Raw genomic sequence first — 19,933 nt, 5'->3', positions numbered from 1 at the left:
TTAAGGGAACTTGAGAATTTACTTCACCCTGTTTCTGACCCTAGTCAGAGACTAGACCCTAAACTCAGCCCATCCCAGCTCTCCTGGTAACCACCAGCTCCGTGTGCTTCTGTTTTAGGGATCCCAGATGGGACTGTGTGAACCCCCAGCCTGGGGACCTCCCTGCAAAAGGCCCCCTGTCTCAAGCCAAGGGACCCAGAAGTGTAAAGTTTGTGAGTGACGTGGGGCAAGCTAGGCTAGAGAGAGGATTTCAATAAATGGCCAGGCCTGAGTGGAGATTGCTACCAACTTGTTAGGCACTGGCCATGGGGCTTTGCCTGCCAGGGAGAGTCGGGATGGGGGTGGGGGGACGAAGAGGAGGGAGACGGAAAACATGCAGGGGTGTGATGATAAATTGGATTCCGGCTTGGGGGGTGTCTTAATTTAGAATTTGCCAATTTCTGTGGTGTAAATACTTCCACAAAGCTATCAGTTGGTTTAACAACTGGCTCACAAAATTCTTGACTCAACAATCAGCTCTTGCTTACTTACTGCTCATTAGATCTTTGTCCCGTCAGAGGCCCTCAACAGCACAAGCCCCCAGGCCCTCGCTGCACACCTCCCTGAGCCCAGCATGCCCACTTCCCAGGTTTTATTTACAGAAAGCCCTTCTCCATGCATTGGGCATCTTGGGGCCTGACGCAAGCCATCCAGATGTTCAGGCTCCCTGTGCTTCAGACCCTAGAGGGGGGTGGGCGGGTCTGCCTCACAGGTTGTTATGAAGCTCAATGAGGCGATGGATAGGAAATGACTTTGCCAAAATGTACACCAAACCCAATCAAGTGGAGTGCCACAACCCAAGTTCCATGGCTGCCTCCTCCTAGTGTGGTTTGAAGAGCCACAGTTTGGGGCATCTAGCAGTTCTAATTCGCCAGCTGATTAGCCACCCTGCCTCTCACCTTCCTTGGTCACATGTCAGCCTCCTCACTCATTCTCACCGCCAAGGGACCAGGTATGTGTGGGTGACAAATACCAGGGAGCCAGGAAGCCACTAGTCAGGTCCCTGGGCCACAGAACAACGCCCATTCCAGGGGCTGGGAGTCTGTCCGCAGAAGGCCACCTGCGGAAGGGGCTTCCTGGTCCTGCGTGTGGCCGGGACATTCTCTGGTGCAGGATTTTATTATGCAATCTTTTCAGAGACCCACATGCTCTTGACACCTTCCCAGTGACTTCACTTCCCCCTCCTCTGGGCTCCTGGAATGGCCCCACCTTAGCTTGGCAGCTGTGGTGAGAGGTGTTGACCCAGCTGCCTGTCTGCTGGCTCACCGTGTCAGGTGGAAGGGGTGAAGACAGTAGCAGGGTTGAGGGTCTTTCCTCAGAGTCAGGAACCTGGAACTGTCTCCAGGCAGGATGGAGGCCAGGGTCCCCTGGATTCAGCCAGCTCCTAGGTGATGAGTGGAACAGGAAGCCAGTGAGGAATAGGCCACGGGACAGGAAAACAGCACAGAGCCACAGATATGCCTCTGGTTCTTGTCTTATCTCTCCTGTGTGGTGAGAGCACTCGGCCAGGCCTCGAGCCAGCAGAGAGCACCTGCTGACCCCAGAATAAGTTTCCGTGGGGGCTAGAGAGAGTCACACCTGCCTGACATGTGTGAGCCTTACAGGCTGGTGAATAAACCAGCACAGCACACTGCAACACACCCTCGGCTGGGTAGAAGGCTTCATAGAGGAGGTGTCATTCGAAGGGGCCATAGGAGTGGGTCCCCCGAAACAGCCCCCATCTCCCTGCACAAGCCCAAGTCAGGCTCCAGCCCTGGGGCCCACAGACCCACCTTCTGAGCATCCATGGGGTGACCCTCGCAGCAGGAGCTTACATAGCCCAACCTCCTCCGGCCAAAGCTCCACCAACATGGCAGACTTCCCCCTTCTGGGAACAGATGGGAGTAAAATTCCCTGGCTGCTCTTTTTATAAATAATCAGGTGTGTGGGGGGTGGGGGAAGGGAGAGAAGGGTCTCTTTGGAGGTTCCTGGAAGTTGAGAGGGGCCATCGAGAGGAGACAACACACGTGGCACACCCAGAGCTGGAGCTGGATCCCGGCACCGGCTTCCGGTGTTCACTCCCAGAGTTCAAGGTCTGCACCAGCCCACTCAGGGACTTGGTGAGGGCACAAGGGCTAAGGTCAGCCTGGAAGAGATCTGACTCTGAATTAGATGTGATCAACGAGGGGAAATTATTGCAGCAATTGAGTTCATGGAAAATGCTGTGTGTGTGCCCCATCATTTAAAAACTGTTTGTGCATTCATGAACCTGGGACCCTCTTCTGTCTCCCTCTCTGGGGAATCTTATAGGATTCCACACTTGGTTCAGAAGGTATGAGAAAACCCCTTCCCCATGCTCACACTTAGTAGGAGTGCAGCTAATGAAAGCCCCTTCCTTTAACCACTCACAGTGGTCACCTGGGGCTGAGGGCAAAGGGTTCCCTCAGTCTGAAGGTTGATGGGCCTCTGATCCCTGCCTCCCCCTTCCTTCTCCAGCTGATGACCAACACCTGGATGTCATAACATCTTCTGCGTCCTCATGTGTTATTCTGGGACACTGTCTGGGGAGGGTACCTGATAGGCCCCCTCTGACTGAGGCTGGCAACGTGGGCTGGCCTGTGCCAGTCTCATGGATGGATGTAGAAGGGCGAGGCACTGATCCTGCTCGTTGGGCAGGATGCTGGCAGGAGGGCAGGACAAGCAGGGGCGGAGCTTCTAGAACAAAGGAGAAGGGGAGCCCGGGGGCCAGGCTAGGCATCAAAAAGGCTCTGCAGAGCAAGCGTGCCACAGTAGCCACCTCTGCAGCCAGCAGTTCGGCAGACAACCCTCACCTGGTCCCTTCTGCCTGCCCCAGGCCGGCATCTCAGCAACTCTGTTTAAGAGGCCTTGTTCTCCAGCGTGATTGCGCCGTCACTGCTCTGTGGCTTTCTCTTCTTGGCGTGGGTTGCTGCTGCCGTTCCAGACAAGAGCAGAGGGATGGCCGGGAGCGGATCCAGGAGCCAGGGCGGCCGCCGGGAGCATGCCTTCATCCCGGAGCCTTTCAACGGAGCCAACATAGCCCCCCACCTCTGGCTGCACCGCTTCGAGGTCATCAACGACCTCAACAATTGGGACCATGCCACCCAGCTGAGGTTCCTGAAGGAGTCCCTCAGGGGGGACGCCCTGAAGGCCTACGATGGACTCAGCCCCGAGGACCAGGGGGATTACCTGGCCGTGAAGGATGCCCTGCTGAAGACCTTCGGGGGCCCCGCCGCCGCCCGCAGCCACCTGCCCAAGGAGATCGTCTTTGCCAACAGCATGGGTAAGGGCTACTACCTCAAGGGGAAAATTGGCAAAGTGCCCGTGAGGTTCCTGGTGGACTCCGGGGCCCAGGTGTCTGTGGTCCACCCGAACCTGTGGGAGGAGGTCACGGATGGGGACCTGGACACCCTTCGGCCCTTTGAGAACGTGGTCAAAGTGGCCAACGGGGCAGAAATGAAGATCCTGGGCATCTGGGACACGGTGGTGTCGCTGGGCAAACTGAAGCTCAAGGCAGAGTTCCTGGTGGCCAACGCCAGTGCTGAGGAAGCCATCATCGGCACCGACGTGCTCCAGGACCACAACGCCGTCCTGGACTTCGAGCATCGCACGTGCACCCTGAAGGGGAAGAAGTTCCGCCTCCTGCCAGTTGGAGGGTCCCTGGAAGATGAGTTTGACCTGGAGCTCATAGAGGAGGAGCCCTCAGAGGAGGGGCAGCAGCCCTCCTATTGAAAAGCCCCCATTCCCTCACCCCCCAATACTGGTGGAAGACCCACCACAGAGGAGGGACGGGCAGGTCCTCAGGGGATCCCTGGGCGTGGCCAACCCTCTAAAACCAACTCCTTCCCTCCTCCACTCATCCCTTCCTCCCTCTGCAGGGACCTGGATCTGCCCTGGTGGGGGAGGCTCCATTGGGAACTGCACGGGTGAGGGAGAGCAGGCTGGCTTTCTCAGAGGGACAGAGGGTCCTCACGGTTGCCAAGCTGCTATTGGTGGCAAAGACTCAAAGGCTGGAAGAAGGTTCCATGGAGGCTAGAACTGATCATCTTTGAGAGAGGACCAGAGGACCTCTTAGACCCCGAGACAGGGCTGCTTCTCCTCAGGTCTGGGCAGCTCCGTCCGCTGGGCTGGCTGCGGGGTCCTCTCAGTCCTCGGGGACTCCTGCCTGTCCGGCCTTCCCACCTGCGTGATGTATACTTCCTTCTGTCATTTACTTTGAAGCCCATGGAGCCTTGTGCCAATAACTCATTACTTCCAAACCCAATAAAGATTGACTCATGGCAAAACCACATCATGTGTTGATTGGGGATGGAATGGGATGGATGTGAGAGGGTGAGGAAAACAGGGTGTAAATGTCAAACAGAAGGAAGATTCCAGCATTTACCGAGTGTCTACCCTGGATATCGGAGAATACATAGACGGTGACTATGTATCTTGGATTTTATGACAGCCTCAATTTCAAATATTTTGACTTATTTTCTCCATAATGCCTACCATCATTTCTAATGGAGTCATAAATCCTCTCATCATTTCAAACTACAATATTATAGCAATATTATTGCCCCTTGTACCCAAAAGTTACCCTAAAGTTATTTTTTTTGTTTTAAATATATTTTATTGATTTTTTTTTACAGAGAGGAAGAGAGGGATAGAAGAGTTAGAAACATTGATGAGAGAGAATCATCAATCAGCTGCCTCTTGCACACCCCCCCATTGGGGATGTGCCCGCAACCAAGGTACATGCCCTTGACCAGAATCGAACCTGGGACCTTTGAGTCTGCAGGCCGACGCTCTATCCACTGAGCCAAACCGGTTTCGGCTACCCTAAAGTTATCTGTGAGGTGTCTTGATTGAGAATGGAAAATTACAGCATTTGTTAACAGATGGGAAAGGATCTGCCTGGCAAGTAGGTTCCTATAGCCGCCTGGGAGCCAGGATCAGGGCAGAACACAAGGCCAGGGACAAGTGTTGGCCTGCGTGGGCCACCCAAGGGAGTCCTGGGAGAAGGGGATGTGGCGACGCCAGGGTGGCCTGGGCGGTGGGAGGACGGCTTCTTCCTGGAAGGACCTGGAATGAGTCTGAAACTGGAGAGGCAGGATGGAGGGGGGGACAGGGGTTCCCAGATCTGGGAATGGGGTGTCCATCTCTTTTAGGGTCTACGTCATAATCTGCTCCCAAATGCCTGCCCCCCTCTGGAATGAGCAGGGCCTGGAATCTGAAAATCCCAACCAAAGGGGGACTGCGGGCACAGCTTTGAGAGCTTTCCCTGGGAGGCGGGCAGGGCCTCTTCCCCTCCCTCCGGAGGGTTCCCTGAGCCGGTCCTGAGGTTTCCACTGGGACACCCCGAGACAAGCAGCCTGCCCGGAGGGTGAGTACCACTTGCCCCTGGGCCTCTGGAAGCCAGTCTGGGCTGAGAGCGCTGCTCCCCCTCGAGTTCCAGCTGATTCTCTGTAAACCGAGGCACCTGCTCAGCCCCGAGCCTCGTGATTCCCGAAGCCCAGCCCTGGGCAGCCAAACAGCGTCCGCCCCAGGGAACTTTGGGAGATGGGCGGGTCTGCTGCCGGGGGAAGTCTTTTCCCAGGAAAGTGAGGCCTGGAGGAGGTGGGCCCGGCCAGGAGCCTGGAGGTGGAGACAGAGCCGAGAAGGAGGTAGGAGAATGGGGAAGGAGGTCCTCTCCTAGCCCTCACCTCCCGGGTCTCCCGTCTTCAGTTTGGTTTTCAACTTGTAACAGAAGCTGCTTGTCTACTAGGCCAAACCCTCCCCTGAGGGGACAGCCCAGGCGGCACCTCCCTGAAACCTATTTCCTCCAGGGCCTCAGCTCCTGGCCACGGGCTGGGCTGAGGCGGGAGGCTGTGGAATGGTGGGTGGGGAAGCGGGCAGGGGCGTGGACGCAGGGAATGGGTGCCAGGCCAGAATTCCAGGGCAGCACCAGAGTCGCCCTCTCCCTGCCCTTCCCCATGCATAGCAGGCTGGTGAACAAGAGCGGGTGACCTGTATCCCAACTGCAGGGACCTCGCCTCCCTGTTCTGAGCCACTGGTTCTCTCCTTGGGGAAGGGGGGGGTGGGCATGAGTGCCCGCTGGGGCCCGTGTGAGGAGGCCCCATGGAGGAAGGAACTGGGTGGTGGTTCTTACTAGAGCGCCGTATGTCTCACTCGGAGTGAGACTTAAGACAGGTACAGTGTGTGTGTGTGTGTGTGTGTGTGTGTGTGTGTGTGGAGGGGTTTTTTTTTTTTTTTACCAGTGCCGGCCCCCTCCCTCCACCACCTCGTGTGTGAGGGTGAAACCTGGGCTGTGGGTGGTGAAGGCCGCTCTCCTAGAGCAGAGTATCAGGGAGAGGCCTGGAGAGCAGACAGGGACTGGATCGGCCACATCGCCAAGGGCTGATGCCTGGACGAGGAGTTTGAGGTAGCTTGCAAGGAGTGTTTGGATGGTGGAGGACAAGGAAGATCTATCTGGCTTGTAGGTGTAGGTTGGAGTAAAAGAGCAGCAAAGAATCTAGCTTAAAAGCCCTGGCGGTATTCAGACTTAGGGCCTGCGTTTGAGATGATGGAAAGGAGGAGACAGGCAGGCATCAGTGTGAAGCTCTAACCCTGGCTGCATTGGAATCGCCTGGGAAGAGCAATTACTAGTAAAGCTGGTTCTCCAGACGGGCCCAATGAGCAGCCGGCTCAAGAAGCCCGGCTTACACCTCAGGTGCATCCACCTCCCCTGGTCCTGGGACCAGCAGGAAGGCGCCTGAGCACCAGCTGGATCTGGGGAGAGAAACAGCATCGCATCCTCACACGCCGGCACCTGCATCAGGCCACACCTCCAGGTGATTCGCATGCACACGGATGTCTGAAAGGCCCTGGCCTAGAACATTCTGATCCCACTGGTGAAAGGGCAACCCACGAGACCCCTCTCTACTAACGATGACCACCACACACCGAATGCCCCCAGTTCCCACGGTGCTGGGTAATTTCTTATGCTTTTATCCAGCAAACATTTATTTTCAAGCTTTTGTTTAATTTCAGACTTTCAGAAAATTTGCAAGAGTAGCACAAAGAATTTTCATATACCTTTAGCCTAATTTCCCCCAATATTAACATTTTACCAATTAACATTTATCATTATCTCTCTGTATCTAAGTATAAGAACTGTTTGAAAATTGCAAGTATGCTACATATTTACTCCTCAACACGTTAGTATTTTCTATAGAAGAAAGGAATCCTCTTATGTAACCACAATGCAACGATCAAAATCAGGACATTAACTTGGTATAATCCTATTATCATGTGCAGAGCGTATCACATTCCCCCAATTATCCCATTAATGATCTCTATAGCAAAGGTAACCAATCCAGCCACACAATGCAGAGTCATCACATCGCTTTAGTCTCCTTTAGTCTGAACAGATCCTCAGTCTGTCTTGTCCTTTGTGACCTTGACATTTATGAAGAGACCTGGTCACTTACCCGTATTTTCCGGCGTATAAGAAGAAAAAAAGTCAACCGAAAATCGGGGGTCATTCATTAAAAATTTAATTAAAAAAAGAACTGGTGTTGCCTCTGAAGTGGGGGTTAGTCTTATACAGCGAATATAGGCCTAAATCTATGTTTTAACTGTAAAATTAGGGGGTCGTCTTATATGCCGGAAAATACGGTACTTTGTAGAATATGAACCTATATTTTCTCACGATCAGATTCAGGTTGTACATTTTTTGGCAGGAATACCCAGAAGCGCATCATGTCATGAGGCACCGGATTTAATAACGGAATAAATGCTTATTCATTTCATTACTGGTGATTTAACTTGAATCAGTTGGTCAAAGTGGTGTCTATCAGGTATCTCCATTGTAAAGTAATTTTTCCTGTGTAGTTAATGAGTTTCCTCTGGGTTAATACTCTGAGAAATATATGTTATATATGAAATATATAAATAGCCTGTTTCTCGTCCGTCTGTCACCCACTGGATCCATTGATGGTCCTTGCCTGCAATGTGGCCTTTCAGTTCTGCCCCTCTGCATTTGTTAGCTGGCACTCAACTCTCAAGAAAAGCTTTCCCTTCCTGTTTATTTCTTTACTCTCTGTGTGTACCATTGTGGACTCATTTTATTCCATCAGTTGTACTCTGTTACGATCGTTGTTTATTTTTGATGCTCAAATTGCTTCAGATTTGGCCTCAGGAGCCTTTTCACACTGGCTCCTGTCTTCTTGGGACGAGTCCCCATCATCATCTGATGGGGACTTATTTTCTGTCACAAGATGTTCCAGGTTCATCTTGTACCTTCCTTGCACCAGCCCTGGAATCAGCTGTTTCTCTGAAGAGCCCTGGTTCTTTTTTTTCTTTTTCTTTTTTTTTAATTGATTTCAGAGAGGAAAGGAGAGGGAGAGATAGAAACATCAGTGATGAGAGAGAATCATTGATTGGCTGCTGCCTGCAAGCCCCTACATTGAGGATCGAGCCAGAAACCGGGTCATATGCTCTTAAATGAAATTGAACCTGGGACCACCGGCCGATGCTCTATTCACTGAGCCAAACCGGCTGGGGTGAGCCCTGGCTCTGTTTGGTAGAGCCTGGCATGCAGAAAACAGGGTCTGTGTGTTAGGGGTGCTCATTGCTACTGAGTGTCATGACCTCTTAAGTCTCTCCATGCTACAAGAACATGTACTAGATCTGTATGTGCTTCTATATCTATCACGCTCTATATTAAAAATCTGAGGTCATACTGACACCTGCAATCCAGCCCAGCACCTCAGGGCCTATTCTAACCTTCCCCCTTTCCTTGTTTGTGACTTCTTTTCCCAACAATGAGAAACCAGGCTCCGGAATGTAGTTTCAGAATACTAACCCATATGTCTATGAAAAACACACCTGGAAGCAACCAGTTGTTAAACACCTCCCCAGTGCCAGGTGTGGGTGGTCCTTGGCAGCGAATAAGACAAATTATGCAATCAGACTGTGTTCACCTTAAGAAATGCTGAGGCGCACAGCTGCGCATGGCTTTAGGTGTCAGTCTAAAGGGACTACTTTATCTTGAGGACACAATGTGCCCATCAGGAGGCCAGCTGGAGTCAGAGACCAAAGGCCACAAATTGTCTGGTGGCAATGACGAGGGAGTGGCCAGTCTCCATGACCTGGCCTGCCCACCTGGTCCTCAGCCACTGAGGGCACATGGAGGCAGCTGCCAGCTGACGCCACCACACATTCCAGTCCTATCAGTCACCGGCTGCTCCAGAGTCCCCTGTTGCCAAGCAACCCAGGGTAATAAATGAGGCTTCCATGGCTGGGCTGCAAGGAGGGCAAACTCTGGTCAGTCCACTCTGACCATCGACTCCACCCAGCTGGTTCTGTGCCTCATTGTGGGTTCGTGCACTGGTCCTCGAGTTCTGACTGCTCAGATGCTCTGGGCAGGCCTTCCCCAAGCCTGGACGGGCCAATTCTCCAAGGCACGTGGGGCCAATCTCGTCCTGCTCCACCTCTCTAGGTAACCATTTGAGTCCCTTGATGCCTGGGAAGTGTGTGAGATGGGCCCTGGCCGCTAGGGATTTACAGTCTGAAGAAGGAGCGGCCAGGCCTGTCCTGTGTCCCCTCCCATCTGTCAGGACTCAGGGACAGGCACATGGTGGGGTGGGAAGGGGCTCCACATGGGACCTCTTGAAGCTGAGTGTTGAAAGACAAGAAGAGGTGGGAGAGAGGGAGGAAAGTTAGGAAAGGGAGCCAGGAAGAGCAGGGCAGGTGCAGGTGCAGGCTCAGGTGCAGGCTCACGGGGGCCGGGGGAGGGGCACAGGCCAGTGTGGATGAATGACTTTTAAGGAAACCGCAGTAGCCAGGGATAGCCATGCTGCATTTCTTCAGCTCTAAGATGCACTCAATTAAAACGTACACTATAAACTTAATATTTTTTTGGAGAAAGAAAAAAGAAACCCTCTAACATAAATGTATGTATGATACCAACGGTACACCCTGGGTTAAGAAGCAGTAAAATGCGTGTGGGAGTGGTGATGGCGGAAGTGGGTCCTAACGTCCAGAAAATGATTGACGTCAGCTCCATGCATGGCCTGGTGGGTGGTGCTGAAAGGATTCTGGGACTGTGTTCAGATGCAGCCAGAACGCTGCCATGATTGATTAGTGATGTCTGCCCTGGGAACAAGCGTCGAGCGTGAGCCCTGCTCCTCTGCTGTGTCGTCAGGGCCTTCAGCCTGGGGGGCCGGGCAGAGTTGTAGGCAGGGATGTGACGTGCTGACATCTGTGCTCGTAAGGCCTCTGAGCTCAGTGAGGTGTGAGGAATGTCATTTTAAAGTCATTTTCCAGAAAGAATTAAAGCTAATTATGTCCAACTCTCAGCCAGCCAGCAGAGACAGCCACTCTGTCTTCCCGGGGCCCTCCCTCCCTGCTCTGGGTTGGGGAAGGTCCCAGAGTCTTATGCAGCATTAAAGGGGGGCGGGGGGCTACCAGTCATGATGCCCAGATGCCCTCTCACCACGGAGATGCCCGAGCTCCTGTCCACAAGATCCCTTCAGGCCTTTCTGCTGTGGTGCTTCTGGTGGTTGCGGCGGGGGGGGGGCGGGCGGTGTAGAAGCTGCCCTCCCAGGTCCTGCCTTCCCAGGACACCAGCAGCCCCTCCCTGTGATGTCCTGCCGCTCCCTTAGGCTGAGCCGCTGGGTGCTGTGTGGGTGCCTGTTCTCTCTAGGACTGACCACCATCCATCTGCTCCAGCCTGACTGTCTTATCTCCTCTTACATACCCCAAGGCCACCCCCCAAATGCCCTGACCAGGGCCCGTGAACATATTCTCACCCATGGGTTTAGGCAGAGAGAAGGGATGGGGAAGAAAAGTGTCATGTCTTACAGGCAACCCTGGCTGGCTCAGTGACAGAGAGAGCCCCGAAAGGCCAGGCTGCCGACTGAGATGGAAGAATCGGAGCAAAAGCACACGCTAGCTTTGTCCTGTCCCCCGGACTGGATGGAGGGAGTGGGTTGTGAAGGATTCTGACCTGGCCCCGGGGCAGGCTGAGGAGGCTCCGTGAGGAAGGGCACGGATTCTATTCTGAGGTAAAAGGAGGAGGAACCAGCAGGACCTGGGGCATCGTCATGGGAGGTGAGAGGGGCAGCCTGAGGCAACAGTTGTCACTGGGGACAGCTTTGCCCCCAGGGCACAGTTAGCAACACCTGGTGACAGTTTTGGTTGTCACAACGTGGGAGGCCATGCTGTTGGCACCTAGGGGGTAGAGGTCAGGGATGCTGCTGACCCTCCCACAATGCACAGGGTGCTCCCGTAGCTCCCCCGCTGGCAACACAGAATTCTCCAGCCCAAACGTCCATGGTGCGGAGGCCGAGAAACTGGCCTGCGGTGACATGCAGGTTGCCGATTTGGCAATTTCTGAGTCTCACAAAACGCCTGCACTGTCAGTGTTGTCCCCATTGAACAGATGGGGAAACTGAAACCAGGGGAGGGGAGTCTGCCCAGCAGCCAGTTGCTCAGATGGTCAGTGCTGAACCGAGGCTGGAGTTGAAGCCAACCTGACTTACAGTGTTCGGTTCAGCTGCTGGAGCGGCCTGGACAGAGGTTCGGTCAAAATGAACTTAGATTGTTTTCATCTGTCACAAATAGAGAAGGCAAGACAGAGTTGGGGACATGAATTTGAAAGGCTTAAGTATCTAACAAATGGATCTTGTTTAAACAGTGTACAAGGCATTTATAAAACTCACAAACATGGAGACATTCATTGTTATTTGATCAATTTATGAAAATAAAAAGTTCAGCCGAAACCGGTTTGGCTCAGTGGGTAGAGCGTCAGTCTGGGGACTGAAAGGTCCCGGGTTCGATTCCGGTCAAGGGCATGTGTAGATTGGTTGCGGGCACATCCCCAGTAGGGGATGTGCAGGAGGGCAGCTGGTCGATGTTTCTCTCTCATCGGCATTTCTAGCTCTCTATCCCTCTCCCTTCCTCTCTGTGGAAAATCAATAAAATATATATATATATATTTTTTTTTTTAAAAAGAAGAAAATAAAAAGTTCATCAAAGCTCTAGCTGGTTTGGCTCAATAGATAGAGCGTGGGCCTGTAGGCTGAAGGGTCCCAGGTTCGATTCCTGCCAAGGGCACATGCCTGGGTTGCAGGCTAGATCCCCAGTAGGGGGCGTGATGATACAGCCAATCAACGATTCTCTCTCATCATTGATGTTTCTGTCTCTCTTTCCCTCTCCCTTCCTCTCTAAAATAAAAAAATATATATATATCAACATCGTCAGCCAAGCAGCGGAGACATGGCTGGGTGAAGAGAAGCTGGGAGGAAAGACTCCTGAAACCACAAAATTCAGGCCCCTCTCTCTGTTCCTTACTGTTGCGTGGTTAATTTTTCCATCACTTACATTCCTCTTTGTGTTTTTTTGTTTTGTTGTTCTTTCTACAAAAAGCAATGAGTGCCGTGTGTAGGAAAGCCGGGAAATGAGGTCACTCCAATTACGCACATAAATAAACCTCGTGGAGAACGTGGCACCCACTCCCTCCGTAGGTCAGACGGGGCATATTTTCCCAGACCTTTCTCTTTAGACATTCACACGGATGTGTTTTCCTTCTTTCGTTTTCTTTCACTCTCTGGATCTTTTTCCTTCTTAGCAAAAGTAGGATTACGTTAGTACTCTCTGTTTTATAAATACCCAGATATGATTAAACCTATCCCCCGTTTTTTGGACATTTCGCTGTTAGAAACCTCACAGAGCAGCAGTGAGAGGAAAGGACTGCAGTCACGTACAACACACATCCCACGGCCGGGCCCGGGCACGCACATGGGAGTCTGTGTGTGTGTCATCCTAAAGCAAACGGGCCAAACTGAGCCACGTGCACAGAAACGCAGGCTCAGGAGGCAGAGGGATGAAGGCGGGAGCGGGCGTGCTGAGGGCAGAAGCTGGGGCGAGGCCGTGTGGGGAAGGGCTGCAGGGCCCGGGCAGCGTGTCTTCCTGCTCGCCTGCGCTGTGTTCTCCGTGTGATAATCACCAAGTGGCACGTTTGCGTTCTCGGCACCGTTATGACACCGCACAGTACATTTTAAGAAATGAACAGGATTAAATAGTTGGCTGAAATATTAACTGGAAACTTAAAGAAGAGGGTAAAATACATTTAAGCCAACCACTTGAAGAGGCACAAAAGGATGCACTCCACCTCCGTGCTACATAAAAATCCCAATTAAAAACAAAACAAAACGTGGAGGAGAGTTTTAGCCAAATGGTCCTTTGGGCTGAATTGTCTCTCCTGCCTCTCCCCACCCCTCCCACCTCTTGTTCTCAACCAGATTTTCAATCAGGTAGCTTTTGCTTTTGACCAGTCACCTGGATTATGCAAAGGCCTAAGGCAGTGGTCGGCAAACTCATTAGTCAACGGAGCCAAATGTCAACAGTACAACGATTGAAATTTCCTTTCAGAGCCAAATTTTTAAAATTTCTTCTAACACCACTTCTTTTTTTTTTTTTCTTTCTTTCTTTCTTTTTCTTTTTTTTTTTTTAAACACCACTTCTTTAAAATAGACTCACTCAGGTCGTGGCATTTTGTGGAAGAGCCACACTCAAGGGGCGAAAGAGCCGCATGCGGCTCTCGAGCTGCAGTTTGCCGACCACGGGCCTAGGGTTTCCCCAGGCCCTCACTGTGGGGCTTTCCTACAGCCCTGATGCTGATTAAGTCCTTAATTTGCAGTAAAACCTCACTCACACTCTGTTTTACCAACTTCCCTTGGGGCCTGTGACATTGGCAATCACTGGTCTGCCTTAGCTCTGAGCCTGAAGTTGTCTCTGTCTCTCACCCACAACTGTGTCTCACTGAGCACAACCCGCGCCCCCCCACCCCCTCTCCCCACCACGTGCGGGCGCTGTTCTAGGTGCAGGGACAGCCACGGTGACAAGTTCAGTCTCTGCTCTGGCTCAGCCCCGTTTTTACACCAGACAGACTCAAACATTAATGCATCATGTGGTAATGAGGATGGAGTCAGGGCCAGGGGATAGGAGGTAGATGGTGAGGGATGTACCATTATGCAAAGGGACTTAGAGGGCCTGGTGGAGAAGGGGACGTCACGCAGAGACCCGAGTGAAGTGAGGGAACAGCCGGGTGTCATGGGGAAGGCATTCCAGGTGGAGGGAGTTACACGTGCAAAGGCCCTGGGGTCTGGGAACCGCACGGCCAGGGCTGGTGGGGCAGAGTGTGTGGGGGAGGGGTCAGGAGGGGACTTGCCACTAGAGACTCCGGTGTTCTGCTGAGCGATGGAGCGCCATAGGAGGGCTTTGTGTCAAGGTGGGCTGGGACTGATGTCTCTTTTCAAAGGATCTAGGCTTTGGGAGAGCCTGGGGAGGGGGGTAGGGCAGAACAGGGGGCGGGGGTGGAGCAGGGAGACCAGCTCAGGCTATGCTGAGGCCCAGGGCTGCCCCGATCTGGGCCGGTGGCCCCTCTTTCACTCAGATTTGCTCTCCAGCCTGTGCATGTGGCACAGAGGGTCTTCCCTCTGCGATGGCCCTTCACTCTGACTCAGCGTTGAGCCCTTTTCTCTTTGACCCTCCGGCTGTAAACAGCTTCCCTTCATCCATTCATGGCCAAGTGCAGGAGCCCCTCATCTCTGTCCAAGGGGCACCCTCCCGTCAATCAGGCAATAGGGTGCCACCTTGCTCCCTTGGGGTCACCCCACCTGTGGGGAGTGTGCCATCCATACTGGACTCCAAATTACTGTATTCATGTCACAGAGGGCGTGGCTGGGGACAGTGGCAGGTCAACCAACGCCCACTAATTTAATTTTGGTGGGGCCATGAGTGATTTGTTAATAAAATGCTGAAATTTGCAAGTCGCTTTCTTTTTGAAAATGTGCAGCAGAGTGAAGTCCAGGCTAGTCCTGTAAAAATGTTATTCTCCTTTTTTTGCAACCCGGAGCGCTTTCTTGAACCGGGAGAAAGGGTGGTGCTCCTTCCGCGCGGGCAGGTGACTCAGGCCCAGGCCCTCAGCCCATCTCCGCCTCGGGCTGAGGAAACCCCGGAGCCCGGTTCCCCCCCCTCCGGTGAGGGGGGGGATTACCTCCAGCCCCGAGGCAGTTCCCGTCTAGGCTGGCAAGTTTGCTTCCAATACTTAAAAAACAAAATAACAAAACTAAACCCAAAATCCCCACACTCTCCTTTCCTCTCCATGCTCTCAACTCCAATTAACTCACTCCTGCTTAGTCAAGCTCACTTTCCTCTGCTTGTAGAAGAAAAGACCAGAAAAAAAAAATTTTTTTTTAATTGATTTCAGGGAGGAAGGGAGAGGGAGAGAGATAGGAACATCAATGATGAGAGCGAATCATTGATCGGCTGCCTCCTGCCCCCCACATTGGGGACCACGCCTGCAACCCAGGCATGCGCCCTTGACCGGAATCAAACCTGGGACCCTTCAGTCCGCAGGCTGATGCTCTATCCACTGAGCCAAACCAGCTAGGGCCAGAGCATTTTTTTTTTTTTTTTTTAAATCATACACAGCAATGCTCTTATACAACCACGTCTTCCTGTTCTCGACAAAAGTGGATTTGAGATTTCTTCCAAAATTACATGAATTGACATAGGGGGAAAATGAAATAAAAATCAAGGTCAGAGAATTTCAGACAAAAATATACAAATCACGAGGTCTCACATCATTACCAAAGGTGAGGTGTGAATTTGGCTCTGAGCTTCCTGGCAGCTGAAGCACGAAGAGGAAAACGGTGCATTAGTGATTCACCGTTTCCGGGGAAGGGAGAGCGATGGGATTCCCGGGCTGAGCTGTGAAAGGTGGTTTTGCCCAACATTAAAGGACTCGTGTGATGGAGAGGAGGCAGCGCCTCACCGGGTCCCCCTGACCGTCCATGCTCCGTGCCCGTGCTGGTCTGCACTCGGCTGGCAGCTGCTTTGACCAGAGCTGTTGACTGCAAAGTTGCAGAGACTTGTCACAACTTCTGCAGTCACTTGGAGTTGACACGTGAAGTGTGGTGTCTTCCGTGGCTGTCTGGCTGTAGCTGTCGCTACTATTGTTCTGAGTTTCCTTTCTGCTGGGAAGGCACATGCAAACGCGGGGACGTCAGGCATCAGCCGCATGGCAGATGAAACACTTGCAAATGTCGGCATGTTAGCCAGGGTCTCTCGCTGAGCCACTCCTGCGCCTCCTCTCTGAGAGTCTGAGCCGCCCTGCAGGGCTGGAGGGATGGGGCTTGTGACTGTCTGAACAGCACCCAGATGAGGTGCCACCTGAAGTTGGCTCCGTCTGTCCCTGAGTCACCCTCTTCTTGAGCCCCCTTTCAGTTTAACCACTTCCTGCCCACGATCTGTTGTCTGAATAGCACAGTCAGAATGACGTATTTGAACACTCCCCTACCATCTGGTGTCATTTTCCCTTAAGGCTGATTACTTGTTCGAGTGTCAGAATTCTGTCTTCTGGAAACCTGTAGACCTGCCGGTGCTCCGACCCCTCTCCTTGTCAGTATCATCACGTGATGGCTCTGATGCACTGGGTGCGTCCTGAACGCCAGGCCCTGGGCCAGGCTCTCTCTCATCCCTTTCCTCTGGGATCCCCCTCCCCCAAAGCCCTGGAAGTAAGTACAGTGAGGCTTCTGGACGCACAGGTTTGACATCCGTGAATTTAACAACCAATATGAAAATACTCTTAAAAAGAAATCCCAGAAAGTTCGGAAAAGCAACCCTTGAGTTTGCCACGTGCTGAGCACTGTTCTGAGCCCACGTGGATGAAGTGAGGTGCAGGCACACCTGCTCAGCCTGCCTGCCAATACAGGTTCACTCAAATACTGCGCCACGTTATATAAGGGGCCGGGCATTCTTGGATTTTGGTATCCGAGGGGGAGGGTGTCCTGGAATCAATCCCCTTGGATACTAAGAGACGACTGTACCATCCTCACTTTACAGACCAGCAAAGCAGAGCCCAGAACAGTTGCCCAGGTCACCGAGTGTAAAGGGTGGAGTTGCCTCTGGTCCTTAGGTCCATCTGACCAGTCTGTGTGCTTGACCAGCACCCAGAACCCCTTTCCAGGTAACTACAGGGCGTGGCAGCCATGGCACCCCTCCCCCCGGAGTCTCTCATTCTCCTGGGCCAGCTTGCTCCCCCGTTCGATCATAATGCGCTCCAGTGCTTTATGGTACCAGCATCTTCTGCCTTCTGGGGTTGGGAATATTGAAGGGCAAGAGCCTGTCAGACACTCTGACTTTAACCAGATGACCATTTTAACGGATGGATATTGGGTCTTCCATCTCCTCTGGCTACTCTGTGTGGCTGCGGACGGTCCCTAGGTGTTACCCAGCCTGGCCATCCTCGTGGCCCATAGGGCTGATGGGCTGGTGTGTCTCTCCCTTTCCTCTGTCCCATTGGCCCTCCCAGGTGTTGTCTCTCCCAGGCCCATGGACTCCTTAAAGGAAGTCACGTTCTGACCCAGAGCTTTCTACCTTGGGTCACATTGCCCCTCTGCCCCAGGTGAGGCCAGGAGGACCCTATACAAGGCTCCTCCCTCTTTCAGGGCCTTGGCCAACCTCTTCGGCCCCTGGTCCCCCAGCTCTGTCTTGTCCTTGGGGCCATACCCTTTGCTTCTGTGCTGGCTCTTGCCTCTGTTGCCCCACTAAATCCGGAGCCTGCCTTCCCGCCCATGGAGGGAAGCTCCAGCCTGGCAGAGCCCGCCCTCCTGTCTGCTGAGGCCAGTCACTCTCCCACCATGCAGCGTTATTCCCCTCTGGACGGTTCGTTCACCCCGAGGCAGCAGTCGGCAGCCCCGTCCACCTTGACTGGTCTCCACAAGGACAGAGTGGGCAGGTATCTTACCACCCAGTTAGTGCCAATCCCTGAGCAATGCTTCCTGTGCAGCCCCTGCCTGGGGGCCCTCGGTCACTGGGAGCCGAATGTCCCTAGTTGGTGGGAAAGCCCAAGAAAGCAATAATGAGGAGCTGCTATTCCAGAGACTCTTGGCAGAGAACCTTGATGTCCCTCCTCATCTAGGTCACAGTGACGTCGGAGAGGGAGACCGAAGAGGGACTCCGGGCTCAGGGGAAGTTGTGTTCAGTAAAGACCGGTTGGATAAGTAAAGTGATGTCATGGGGTCCACAACCAGAAAGGTGCGGTGTAGAAAGAATGTCTTCAATCCCAAACAGGATGTCTTTGCCCAGGAGCATGCTGGGTGATTGCACAAGATGCCCCAGGAGGTTCAGCAGCCCGGGTTATTCCTCACGACAGGCAGGGAGGGGAGTTAGGATAGAGGGAAGCGTGATGACTTAGCAATGAGAATCCACTGTTGTCTTGTGCTTTCACAATTTCTGCCCCATTAACTGAAACCTAAGGCCGCTCTATGGTGCATGAGGAGCTGCATTCAAAGGCTTAAAAAAAGAAAGTTGCTTTACTTGGAAAATAGATTACAGTTGGACATCGCTCTGGCAGGAATGGGGGCAAAGGAATGGGGGTCTGGAGTCAGAGCTCACTGGCTCTGTGACTGAGCAAATGCCTCACCTCTCTCCCGGCTTTGCCACCTGTGAAATGGGGTCAGGATGGCACTCCCCCACCCCCTCCCGAGGGCTGAGTGAGAGGTCATGGAGACAACGAGCACTCAGGACGTGTGGGTTAGACAACATTGCGACACGGGCCGTGCAGTCTGACGAAGGACGCTCTTCATCAGGCGACTGTGGACAAAGTCAGGAAACCCTGGAGTAAGATTTGTCATCGTGTGGGGAGGCTCTCTGTACGTGAGAGCTGTCTCCTTAATCATCTGTGGTTCAGAGCTTCCTCTCCTCAGCCGCAGAGCAGGGACCCTGGACCCCGTGGTAGAAGATAGTTTCTTCCATGTTCACTCTTGTAGTTCACTCTTTGGTGGGTTCAGTTTGGAGCCTGCCCAGTGGGGGATCCTAGAATTGCATCTTAGACAGACCCAGCACGTGGCTGCTAATTTTTGGAGAAAGGAGAGCCAGGCCACTTTCCCCAAGCAGAAGTCACAGCAAGATCCTTCCTCATAAGACTCTCAGGCTGCATGCCACCATAGTTAACTTCGAGGGCACCATAAAAACCTTTCACAAGTTTTAAGTGGGCCCAGCTGGTGTGGCTCAGTGGTTGAGCATCAACCTATGAATCAGGAAGTCACGGTTCGATTCCTGGTCTGGACACATGCCTAGGTTGCAGGCTCAATCCCAGTGTGCGACGTGCAGGAGGCAGCCAATCAATGATTCTCATCATTTGATGTTTCCCTCTCCCTCTCCCTCCCCCTCCCCCTTTCTTCCTCCTCCCCCTTCCCCTTCTCCTCTGAAATCAATAAAAATGTATTTAAGTGGTTTTTAGGATAAGGCACTGGTCAAGGAGAAAGACCCTTTTCCTTCCCCTTAACTCTAAGTTTGTGCTCTCTTGGGGGGCCAGAGGAGTCGGGTCAGCAGGCTTGCCAGGCCGAGGAAGGAGCTCCGTGCCCAGCAGTCCCACTGAGGCCAGCTCCAGAGAGAGGGGTTTCACGGTGTGTGCACCGGCGTGTCTTCAGCTGCGGCGCAGCCCAGCACAGAGCAGGTGTTCCGTCTCTACTTGCTAAATGAATTAATGAACCGAACGGGTTAATGTTGTAAAAGAGCCAACCGGCTCCACTGGGTTCCTTCCCTCCTCTCCATGAGTTGTGTCATACACGAGCTCTTTCACAATGTGGTGTCCTCCCTGCACGTGCCCCATCGCTCACCACACGCTCCCAGCCTCCAGGCCGCCCCCTGAGCACCTGCCTCTTCCTTCTCGGCAAAGTCTCCTCTCCTGGTGAATGCCCACTCTTTCCCCAGGGCCCAGCTCGAACGCCACCACCTGATTTCTCACAGCAAGTCCCTGTACGGGTTTGTTCCCCTAGTAACTCTCCTGCTGTGATCTTTCCCGTCAGACCGGCTGCCTGTGTTGGAGGTGTCACTGTGATGAGGGAGCCGAGAGGAG

General features: G+C 53.1%; 1 protein-coding gene across 3 annotated transcripts in view; it reads left to right on the top strand.

Annotated features, from left to right (window-relative positions):
• ASPRV1 (aspartic peptidase retroviral like 1) overlaps positions 1-19,933 on the top strand; it is a 157,513-nt gene that overhangs the window by 108,175 nt on the left and 29,405 nt on the right. For 2 of the 3 annotated variants that reach the window (XM_084901233.1, XM_084901234.1), the window contains one exon: positions 119-4,312. The exons of the other annotated variant lie outside the window; for it this stretch is intronic. In XM_084901233.1, the coding sequence (XP_084757359.1) occupies positions 2,995-3,768 (774 nt within the window). In that variant the 5' untranslated portion in view covers positions 119-2,994 and the 3' untranslated portion in view covers positions 3,769-4,312. Of the gene's footprint in view, positions 1-118; positions 4,313-19,933 lie in introns of those variants that run through there. 3 annotated transcript variants of the gene reach the window in all.

This window comes from Pipistrellus hanaki, assembly GCF_964339955.1.
Source record: "Pipistrellus hanaki genome assembly, chromosome: 12".
NCBI lineage: Eukaryota > Metazoa > Chordata > Mammalia > Chiroptera > Vespertilionidae > Pipistrellus > Pipistrellus hanaki.
Note: the sequence above shows the minus strand (reverse complement) of the source record. Positions and strands in the feature narration are given on the sequence as shown.